Source organism: Xenopus laevis, chromosome 3S, assembly GCF_017654675.1.
Source record: "Xenopus laevis strain J_2021 chromosome 3S, Xenopus_laevis_v10.1, whole genome shotgun sequence".
Taxonomy (NCBI): Eukaryota; Metazoa; Chordata; class Amphibia; order Anura; family Pipidae; genus Xenopus; species Xenopus laevis.
This window is the reverse complement of record NC_054376.1, coordinates 128831282-128843393: the sequence shown is the minus strand read 5'-3', so window position 1 is coordinate 128843393 and position 12112 is coordinate 128831282. Positions and strand designations below refer to the sequence as shown.

At 39.9% G+C, this 12112-nt stretch overlaps 1 protein-coding gene across 13 annotated transcripts in view; it reads left to right on the top strand.

Moving 5' to 3' along the window:
- The window catches only part of LOC108703545 (misshapen-like kinase 1), a 77109-nt gene that overhangs the window by 29427 nt on the left and 35570 nt on the right, over positions 1-12112 (top strand). For all 13 annotated transcript variants that reach the window (XM_041588968.1, XM_041588967.1, XM_041588966.1 and 10 more), the window contains exons 2-8: positions 120-185; positions 3263-3319; positions 4327-4452; positions 4545-4655; positions 7729-7819; positions 8085-8215; positions 8293-8347. In XM_041588968.1, the coding sequence (XP_041444902.1) occupies positions 120-185; positions 3263-3319; positions 4327-4452; positions 4545-4655; positions 7729-7819; positions 8085-8215; positions 8293-8347 (637 nt within the window). The remainder of the gene's footprint in view (positions 1-119; positions 186-3262; positions 3320-4326; positions 4453-4544; positions 4656-7728; positions 7820-8084; positions 8216-8292; positions 8348-12112) is intronic.

The window sequence follows — 12112 nt, the reverse complement described above, 5'->3', positions numbered from 1 at the left end:
GATCTTACCCTTGGCTGCTGATTTGTTTTTTCTCCACTGGCTGAATAATAGAAACTGAAACATTTTTGATGTGTAGTTTTATTATCCATGTTACTGACTTTTTTTTTTTGTCATTTAAGGATCCTGCTGGAATATTTGAACTGGTTGAAGTTGTTGGAAATGGAACTTATGGACAAGTGTATAAGGTAAAGGAGAACCCACCACAGATGCAGTTGAATGTACAGTCCAACATACTGTATACTTACAGTATATATGTGTACTTATCCTGAACCTCCCATCATCATCCTCGTATCATTATCCCTGCAATAACCTTAAATACACCTCTAGTGCTGCTTTGTTCTTGTTGCACTACTCTCCAGTATCCTGATCCCAACCTTTTAGGGTAAGTAAACCTTTAATATAAGTGAATGTAAAATTGATGAGGGGGATATTTTAACCTTTTTTTCTATGTAGATTCATTATTTATTTTCTTTTGATTCCAAGATATTAAGGGATACATGTACTGTTAATATGAATGAATTTTGTTACAACAGCGCCACCTGCTGGTCAGTTTCCCACCAGTCTGACCAGCAAGTAGTCAAGGAAGTTGTCAGGAGAAAGAAAGAGGCTGATGTTCTTCTGCTTAGGAATAAAATTAGAAATCTTTCTCACATCTTTCCTAAGCAGAAGAACATCAGCCTCTTTCTTTCTCCTGACAACTTCCTTGACTACTTGGTGGTCAGACTGGTGGGAAACTGACCAGCAGGTGGCGCTGTTGTAACAAAATTCATTCATATTAACAGGACATGTATCCCTTAATATCTTGGAATCAAAATAAATAATGAATGTAAATGACAAAAGTGCTTAGAATAGCCCCCTCATCAATTTTACATTCACTTATTTTAAAGGTTTACTTATCCTTTATACACCTCCCATCCTGCTAGGTGCCTGCAGTACTCGCCAGTATCCCCACGCAGTTGCAAATCTGGGGGGGCATTTAAAGTAATTGCTTGTAGTTGGCTTGGACGTAGGATGTCGGCTGTAATGTTTTTTGGGGGGAAGAGGGTTCTTATTTTCTACCACCCCTTAGACTTGAATCCAGCCTCAGGATCGGCTATTTGTAGTAACATGTTAGAATGGACTGTCCCATGTTGCCCTGGCTTTAGAGGGGAGTTCAGTTCTTGGCAGATAAGCTCAGCAACCTCCCAGTGCCCCAGCTTGGTGTGTGAGTCTCCATGGCTCTACCCTGGGGCAAATAGGAACCTGCTGCTCTATATAAATATAAATACACTGGGCAAACCCCAGCACAAGATCGTAGTTTAGCCAGACTCTCTCTGTGCCTGATCCCGAGTGCAAGCAGTTAATTTGCTGCTGCGAGAGCTCCGAGCTGAGACTGCTTTGTCTCAGGAAACTGCCGGATAAGCAAACTGCACAGTCACAATGGAAAACAAAAAGTAGGGAGGAAGCGGAGGATTGGGGGTCGGATATTTCTGGAGAGGGGGATGGCGGGGGAGAAGGAGTGCGTATTTGCTTAGCAACAGAGAGTGCCTGCAAGTCTGTCCTTTATATCCTGCTCTATGATCCGAATATACTCTTGTCTCTGACACCCCAAACAGGGAAGAGACCACTTCAGCTGCTTCTGTCTGTCCCACCCACAAACACAAAATCATTCTTGCTAAACTCTCATTGCACCTTTAAGTGCCAACCTTCTAGCTGTGCCAACTTAAAGGGGTGCTTCACATTTAAGTAAACTTTTAGTATGTAATAGTAGGGCTGATTATAAGCAATTTTTCCATTATTTTTTTTTTTTATCGCTTTATAATTATTTGCGTTTTTCTTCTGACTCTTTCCAGCTTTCAAATGGGCGTCGCTGACCCCATGTAAAAGTAAATGCTCTGGAAGGCTACACATTGATTGTTATTGCTAGTTTTTATTTTTTATCTTTCTATTCGGGCCCTCGCCTATTTATATTCCAGTCTCTTATTTAAATCAATGCACGGTTGCTAGGCGGAATTTGGACCCTAGCAAAGATGGCTGACATTGCAAACGGGAGAGCTGCTGAATAAAAGCTAAATAAGTAAAAATCATTCAATAATAAAAAATGAAAACCAATTGCAAATAGTCTCGGAATATCTCTCTCTACATCATACTAACCGTTAACTCAAAGGTGAACAACCCCTTTAAGCCTACACATAGGTAACATATACTTTATGGCAGTCAGACACCTGGTTATAGGTACTCCAGCCTCGGAGCCCCCAAAAGACACAACAATTCTATTTACAGGAGGCAGTGGGGATGTTGACAAGGTTTCAGTAGATCATGGGTAGTCTTTGGCATCATTGGGCTTGGCCAACCAATGTTTTTTTCCATTGGGCCCCCATTTTCCTTTTTACTAGGGCCCATCACTCAGGTGACTGAAGAGCTAATATTGTGGCACCTGGGAGAAAGGGCCCTGCTTAATGGATGTTGTATGGGGCCCCAATGATACAGTCCTGGCTATGAGTGCTATAAGGAGAAATAAACCCTAAAAAATAATGGGGCTTAAAGGAGAACTAAACCCTAAAACTCAATATATGGCTAAAAATGGCCTATTTGATATAGTGAACTTATTGCACGAGGCTAAAGTTTGAGCTTGTCAATAGCAGCAATGATCCAGGACTTCAAACTTGTCACAGGGGGTCACCATCTTGGAAAGTGTCTGTGACACTCACATGCTCAGTGGGCTCTGATTGGCTGTTGAGAAGCTAAGCTTAGGGCTCGTCACTAATTATCCAGCAGCAGAAAATGAGCTTCCCTGGCTGTAATATAAGCTGATGCTACAGGTTTGCTGATGATTCAATTCTGATGCTAATTGCACTGGTTTCTGTGCTGCCATGTAGTAATTATGTGTATTAATTACTAATCAGCCTTATATTGTGACATTTCTATTCTATGTGTACTGTATATTGTGAGTGGCTCCCTAAGCTCAGTAAGTGACAACAGCACAGAGCATGTGAATCAGTGAATCAGCAGAAAAGAAGATGGGGAGCTACTGGGGCATCTTTGGAGACACAGATCTTACTGCTAAAGGGCTGTGGTTGCCTTGGGCTGGTACAGAAGCACAATTTTAGTAAGACTTTAGTTCTCCTTTAATAATCTTGCAGTCAGGGGGTTCAGTCCAGACATTTACTGGCCATGATTCCCCCTCCTTTAGTTACATATGGACACGGGTCCCCCGGGAGACCATTTTGACTTTGTCAGGCCTTTATAAAAGTAATGTTATTTTTCTGTTGTCCTTCTTCAGGGCCGCCATGTGAAGACTGGCCAGCTGGCTGCTATTAAAGTCATGGATGTGACAGAGGTAAGAAAGCCCTTTGCTTTAGGCCCCTTGCTGGTCGGTGGGCTACTAATTTGTCATCTTTTCCATGGTTTTTACCATAAAGCAACATGCTCACTCGTCTGAGCACAAGAAGTAAAACATAGCCCACTAAGTTTGCCCAGGAGCAGTAACCCATAGCAACCAATAAGATGGTAAGTAAATTCTACCTGCTGATTGGTTGCTATTGGTTACTGCTCCTGGTCAAACTTAGTGAACTAAGCTATATAATATATATGTATGTATGTATGTATGTATGTATGTACCTGCCTCTGTTCCCTAGTGTGAGAATGCATCATGGGGAGTCTCTGTATATTACATAATGCTATTCGTATGTGTGTTCCCCAAATGGATTGGACTAGGGATGCACTGAATACATTATTTGGGATTCGGCCAAATCCCTTTCAAAAGATTCGGCCGAATACCGAATCCTAATTTGGATATGCAAATTAGGAGACGGAAAGGAAAACATTGTTCAGTGATGAAAAGTCACGTGATTTCCTTCCTGCCCCTAATTTACATATACAAATTCCGATTCAGCCAGGCACAAGGATTCGGCTGAACCCGAAAAAGGCCCAATCCTGGATTCAGTGCATCCCGAAATGGGACTGAGTGTGCTGCTAAGGAGGAATAAGGAACTGATGTACTACTTAGCTATTCACCTAGTCGCTGCCTGGCATCCTCTTTTTAAAGGATAAGTAAACCTTTAAAATCAGTGAATGTAAAGTTGATGAAGGGGCTATTCTAAGCAATTTTGTATTTTACATTCATTATTTATTTTCTTTTGATATTAAGGGATACATGTGCTGTTAATATGAATGAATTTTGTTACAACTCTCTTGGAATCAAGAGAAAATAACTAATGAATGTAAATGACAAGAGTGCTTAGGGAGCTGCCATGTTACTGCCATACAAAGCCTCACTACATGGACTCTGAGCGAATACACTTGCCCAAACACTGCCTCTGGCTAATGCTCTGATGTTTCTGGCAGGACGAGGAAGAGGAGATAAAGCAGGAAATTAATATGCTGAAGAAGTATTCTCATCATCGCAACATTGCAACCTACTATGGAGCCTTCATCAAGAAGAGCCCACCGGGCAATGATGACCAGCTGTGGGTGAGTGATTGTAAGCTCTGTGCACAAGACTGCTAGACTTGGATATGAGCAGGCAGGATGCTGATATGTTTGTTTGTGTGCCCCCCTTGCAGCTGGTCATGGAGTTCTGCGGAGCCGGTTCAGTGACTGATCTGGTCAAAAACACCAAAGGAAATGCCCTGAAGGAAGACTGCATTGCCTATATCTGCCGGGAGATTCTGCGGGTGAGTGGGTGCAGACCTGCCCTCCTTGTGCTCACAGCCTTAATAATCTTGTTTAGTCCTTATTGACACTAGGGATGCATCGCTTCCAGGATTCAGTTCCAGATTCTGCCTTTTTCAGCAGGATTCAGATTCAGCCCAATCCTTCTGCCTGGCCAAACCAAATCCTAATTTTCATATGCAAATTAGGGAAAGGGAGGGAAATTGCGTGACTTTTTGTCACAAAACAAGGTAGTAAAAAATGTTTTCCCCTTCCCACCGTAATTTGCATATGCAAATTAGCATTCGGTTCGTTATTCACCCGAAACTTTCATAAAGTATTCGGGGGTTCGGCCGAATCCAAAATAGTGGATTTGGTGCATCCCTTGACACACAGTCACTTATTAAAGGGGTGGTTCACCATTTAGTTAACTTTTAGTATGTTATAAAATAGCTAATTCTAAGCAACTTCTCAATTGGTCTTCGTTATATATTTTTTTAAAGTTTTTGAATGATTTGCTTCTGATGCTTTCCAGCTTTCAAATGGGGGGTCACTGACCCCATCTGAAAAACAAATGCTCTGTAAGGCTACAAATGTATTGTTATTGCTTCTTTTTATTACTCATCTTTCTATTCAGGCCTTTTCCTATTCATATTCCAGTCTCTTATTTGCATCAGTGTATGGTTGCTAGGGGAATTTGGACCCTAGCAACAGATTGCTGAAATGGCAGAAGAGCTGCCAAAAAAAACCCACCAAATAACTCAAACTACAAACCATGAAAAACAATGGCAAATGGTTTCTTTTTAAAAATATTTTCCTGTGTAATAATAAAACCGTACCCTGCGCGTGACTGGATGTCTAACATAATACACAACACGTTTCTTGGATAAGGAGCACTCGCGGCACTAAAATCTACGATTTCGTGAAAATTCTTTAAAAACATGGAGCGCGCAAAACGGTACACGCTTGACGCGTTTCGTGTGTTTCAAAGCCACTTCCTTCTGTCCACATGAGCATTTAAATGGCTAGAAGACACACCTCTTAAAAACATTAACCCTTGCAATACTGAACACATATATTCCACTAAAAGGCACATAAATGCATAAGGAATAGAAGGCTTATGGCACTAACTTATCTATATAGTAATATATAAGTATAAATAAAAAACTTGATGGGATATATATATATATATATATATATATATATATATATATATATATATATATATATATATATATATATATATATATATATATATATATATATATATATATATATATATATATATATATATATATACACATACACATACAGTGGTGTGAAAAACTATTTGCCCCCTTCCTGATTTCTTATTCTTTTGCATGTTTGTCACACTTAAATGTTTCTGCTCATCAAAAACCGTTAACTATTAGTCAAAGATAACATAATTGAACACAAAATGCAGTTTTTAAATGAAGGTTTATGTTATTAAGGGATAAAAAAAACTCCAAATCTACATGGGCCTGTGTGAAAAAGTGATTGCCCCCCTTGTTAAAAAATAACTTAACTGTGGTTTATCACACCTGAGTTCAATTTCAAAGGTTATAAAGAAATTTCTACACATATATATATATATATATAACACTCATCGTTTAGTTCAATATTGACCAAAGATCTTAATTAATATAACAATACATGAAATAAGATAGTGGAGGAGACTAGAAAAAAATAAAATAAATATATATATATATATATATATATATATATATATATATATATATATATATATATATATATATATATATATATATATATATATATATACACTAAATATTAATTCCTACTAGGGATGCACCGAATTCGGGATTTGGCCTTTTTCAGCAGGATTCCGAATCCTAGTTTACATATGCAAATTAGGGGCTGGGAGGGAAATAGTGTGACTTTTTGTGACAAAACAAGGAAGTAAGAAATGTTTTCCACTTCCCACCCCTAATTTGAATATGCAAATTAGGGTTCGGTATTCGGCCCAATCTTTCCCTAAGTATTCGGGGGTTCGGCCGAATCCAAAATAGTCTATTCGGTTCATCCCTAATTCCTACAATAAATAAGAAAGTTAATAAATCAATGCTTTAGGAAAATGAATTATGTGAGGAATGAAATGAACAAAGAATCAGTTACATAGAGAAAATTGCATAGAAAAGATTACATAGGAAAAATCATCCAAGCAAATCCAACACTTTCATGAGCCAGAACACTACTTCCTGCTTTTCAGCTTCCTTGGTTTCCACTGATTGGTTAGCAGGCAATAACCAATCAGTGACTTGAGGGGATTCTGTGCATCTCTAATCTATAATATAGTTAGTTAGGCAAAAATGTAATGTATAAAGGCTGGAGTGAGTGGATGTGTAACATAATAGCCAGAACACTACTTCCTGCTTTTCAGCTATCTTGGTTTCCATTGATTGGTTACCAGGCAGTAACCAATCAGTGACTTGAGGGGGCCTCATGGAACATATCTGTTGCTTTTGAATCTGAGCTGAATGCTGAGGATCAATTACAAACTCACTGAACAGTTATGTCCCATGTGGCCCCCCTTATAGTCACTGACTAACTCAGAGTTAGAGAGCTGAAAAGCAGAAAGTAGTAGAACGGAATACGCATCCTAATTTGCATATGCAAATTAGGGGCGGAGAGGGAAATCTCGTGACTTTTTGTCACAAAACAAGGAAGTAAAAAATGTTTCCCCTTCCTACCCCTTATTTGCATATGCAAATTAGGATTCAGTTCGGTATTCGGCCGAATCCTTTGTGAAGGATTTGGGGGTTTGGCTGAATCCAAAATAGTGGATTCCCTACTGAAAACAATTGAACTGAAAAAAGCGTTTGGTAGGTGAATTGAGGAGTGGCAGGAGATTTAGTGTGTGGGGCTGCAGTGTAATATGAAGTATACAGCACCCACAACTAGTGTCGGCAGCACCCACAACTAGTGTCGGCAGCACCCAAACCAGTGAAGCAGGATTCAGTTGTTGTTAAATGCAAGCAGTAAGTGCCATCAAGCAACGCTGTCCTGGTGTAATGCATATTACAGAGCACTCTAACTGTCTTGCTTTCTGTACAGGGGCTGTCTCACCTCCACGCTCACAAAGTGATACACCGAGACATCAAAGGGCAGAATGTGCTCCTCACAGAGAATGCCGAGGTGAAACTGGGTGAGTCACAGCTGGGCTACCATGTGACCTTTCAGCTAGCCTTACACAGCAACCTCGTTGCCCAGTTTGCTCAACTAAATTGGGCTGATCTAGTTCCTTGGCCCTAGAGCTTGTGATCAGATATCAGTGGGTTCCTATGGGGATAGTCATTAGGCTACTGATAGACCTCGGACCCTCTACGTGTGTATATGTCATTAGTATTAGACCCCCCTGATTCATCTTTCTCTGCCTTGAATTGTTCCCTCCTCTTCATGGCGCCTCTCAGTGGACTTTGGGGTGAGTGCTCAGCTTGACCGCACAGTGGGGAGAAGAAATACCTTTATAGGGACCCCATACTGGATGGCCCCCGAAGTGATTGCCTGTGATGAGAACCCAGATGCCACCTATGATTACAGGGTAAGTTGCCCCTCCTCATTGCTTCTTGCCCCTATTAACTCACTCACTCCTGTCTCACTGACTCCCCTTCTCTGCAGAGTGACATCTGGTCCCTGGGAATCACTGCTATAGAAATGGCCGAGGGAGCTCCACGTAAGTTTCTTATGTTTGGTCTGTCACTGCACTCGCTGTCACTTAAAGGATAAGTAAACATTACAAATAAGTGAATGTAAAACTGATGAGGGAGCTATAATAAGCACTTTTGTCATTTACATTAATAATTTATTTTCTTTTGATTCCAAGATATTAAGGGATACATGTACTGTTAATATGAATGAATTGTGTTACAACAGCGCCACCTGCTGGTCAGTTTCCCACCAGTCTGACCAGCAAGTAGTCAAGGAAGTTGTCAGGAGAAAGAAAGGGGCTGCTCTGATGTTCTTCTGCTTAGGAATAAAATTAGAAACCTTTCTAACATCTTTCCTAAGCAGAAGAACATCAGCCTCTTTCTTTCTCCTGACAACTTCCTTGACTACTTGCTGGTCAGACTGGTGGGAAACTGACCAGCAGGTGGCGCTGTTGTAACAAAATTCATTCATATTAACAGTACATGTATCCCTTAATATCTTGGAATTAAATGAAAATAAACAATGAATGTAAATTACAAAAGTGTTTACATTCACTTATTTTTAAGGTTTACTTATCCTTTAAGTATGATTGGCTACTTATACTACTGGAGTAACATAGTAAGTTAGGTTGAAAAAAGCCACACGTCCATCAAGTTCAACCCTTTAACTTTTTTTAACCTGCCCAACTGCCAGCTCGTGGGTGATGTTGCCACGGGAGAAGGGCAACCGAACTGAAGAGCTTGCTCGGCTGAATATGAACTTTTGTTATGATGTATAGACCATTATATTCTGGGGCAATTGGTCTTTGGAATAATTAAGCTTATTGTTTAGCAGCTGTCTGGTTGCTAGAGTCCAGTTTACCCTAGCAACCAGGTAGTGAGGAACTAAAAGATGAACAGGAAAGGGACTGATCTAAATAATAATATAATAAATAATAGGGATGCAATCCAGGATTCGATTCAGGATTCGGCCTTTTTCAGCAGGATTTGGATTCGGCCGAATCCTTCTGCCCGGCCGAACCAAATCCTAATTTCCCCCTTCCCACCTCTAATTTGCATATGCAAATTAGGATTTGGTTCGGTATTCTGCCGAATCTTTCGCAAAGGATTAGGGGATTCGGCCGAATCCAAAATAGTCCCTAATAATTAACAATGAAGGGGTTATTTATTAAAGCTCGAATGCCAAACACTAGAAAAATTCGAGTAAATGCAGATTTTTAGGGAAATTTTTTTTCGTGATTTATTATACCCTGAGGATGGAAAGTCTGAATCTGAAAATCCGGCATCTGAAACCTGGCAAGGTTGTATATGAGCCAATTGGAGAAGTCCCACAGATATCCTGATTTGCGCCGGGTTTCGTGGAAAAATCTGCAGATTTTCAAAAAAATCCGAAAAAATTTGATTTTTCTGGCTGAAAATCCAAAAAATTTGTACGTTTCAAATTTTCTGACAATTTTTTTTTTAGCGTTTTTTCCCGAACTGGAATTTTTCAGGAGAATGTACTGATAAATAAGGGGAAATAAATTCGGATTTTGATAAATAACCCCCTAAATGTGTAGTCTCACCGCTCAATCTTTTTTGGCTGCCGGGGTCGGTGACCTCCATTTGAAATCTGGAAAGTTGACAGAAGAGGAAGGCAGATAATGGAAAAAAAAAACAACAAAAAAAAAGACTAATTAAAAAGTAGGCCATGCAAAAAATAATGCATTCAGCTGAGGGAACGATGCATATCCTACATCAACTACTCGGGTTTTTGATTTGCAGCAGGTGCCCAGTAAATCCTAATTTCTGATTGGTTGTTAAGGGGTTGTCTTAAAGGGAAAGTATACCCCTCTTTTGATATATCAAGAAAAGGTGAATAAATGCAGCCCGAACCTCTAAGTATAAATATCAATGTATTTTATTGTACACAGACATACCTGATGCCACAGAGTGAAAGAAGTAGTCCCTGTGCTTGCTGGGAACAGTTTTCCACCCCCTTTGGCTCACAGTGTCGTTCAGCCCCTCCCTCACCTCGTTCCATTGTGAAGTGATGGATTACTTCCCGTAGTAGGTGGAGCAAGGACTCTCTGGAAAGCAGTGGGAGTTGAACTCCCAGAATCCTTCACTTGACAGTGGAACAAGGCGAGGGAGGGGCTACATTACACTGTGAGGCTAAGGGATGTTGGGAAATGGTTTGACTTATCACTATGGAGTTTTCTCATCTGTGGCATTGGTTATGTCTGTGAAAATAAATATATCCGGCAGGTCAAGAAGGGGAGTATATTTTCCAAGTGAGATAACCCTTAGCATTTACTGGTCACCCACTGCAAAGCAGACATTTTGTTTAGCTAGATTACTACAGCTGGGTGTAATGTAATAGGCACAGTGCTTGCCTAGGTCTTGTATCCCATAGCAACTGAGTATGACCAGGAATTGCAACATGCTGCTACGGGCTCAGCCATGTTTTCTTTACCCTCTTAAAGGGATGGGTCATCTTTAAGTTAACTTTTAATATGTTGTAGAATCGCTCATTGTAAGCAACTTTTCAATTGGTCTTCATTGTTTATTTTTTTTAATAGTTTTTGAATAATTTGCCTTCTTATGACTCTTACCAGCTTTCAAATGGGGTCGCTGACTCCTTCTAAAAACCAAATGCTCTGTAAGGCTACACATTTAATTTTATAGCTCTTTCTATTCAGGCTGGTTTCTCTAACAATAATTAAATATATACAAAGCATGTTAAAGGGGTGGTTCACCTTTAAGGTAACCTTTGCTATGTTATAGAACGGCCAATTCGAAGCAATTTTTCAATTGGTTTTCATTGTTTATTTTTTATAGTTTTATAGTTATTTGCCTTTTTCCTCTGACTCTTTGCAGCTTTCAAATGGGGTCGCTGACCCCTTCTAAAAAGCAAATGCTCTGTAAGGCTACACATTAATTGTTATTGCTACTTTTTATTACTCATCTTTCTATTCTGGCCTCTCCTATTCATATTCCAGTCTATTATTCAAATCAGTGCATGGTTGCTAGGGGAATTTGGACCCTACCCACAAGATGGCTGACATTGCAAACTGGAGAACTGCTAAATAAAAAGCTAAGTAAAAAACCACAAATAATAAAAAATGAAAACCAATTACAAATTGTCTCAGAATATCCCTCTCTACATCATACTAACAGTTAACTCAAAGGTGACCAACCCCTTTAAGGTGCGGAAACATAATCTGACCTGCTGATATTAAATATTAATTTATGTTTTTACACAGACATACCTGACTCTAGAGAGAGTGTTCTGTCTGTGTTCCTGGGGCCAATTCCCCTCCTTTGCCTTAGGCTCACAGTGTCATTCAGCCCCTATCATGGTTTTCATGCTGAAGTTATGGATTCTAGGACTTGAAATCTCTCTGCTTTCTGTAGTGAGTGGTGCAATGAGTCCGTGGAAAAAAGAGGGACTTAAAGTCCCAGAATCCATCACTTCAACATGAAGCAAGGTAAGATTGGGGTTGAATGATGCTGTGAGCCTTAGGACAGACGGTCATGGAGTCTGTGGAATTGTCAAGGTACTAAAAAGCGATGTGAATACTCAGTTTTGAGTGGACTAAGACTCTGCTGATTCCCTCCAACCCAGCCATTAAAGGAGAAGGAAAGCGACAGAGGCATTTTATTCCCAATAGATTAGCTGCAATAGTGCAAGTTAGAATGTTATATTTATTCTGCAGAATGCTTTACCATACCTGAGTATAAAGCTCTAGACGCTCTTTGTTTGTTTAGGCTATCAGCTGCCATATTAGCTTGGTGTGACATCACTTCCT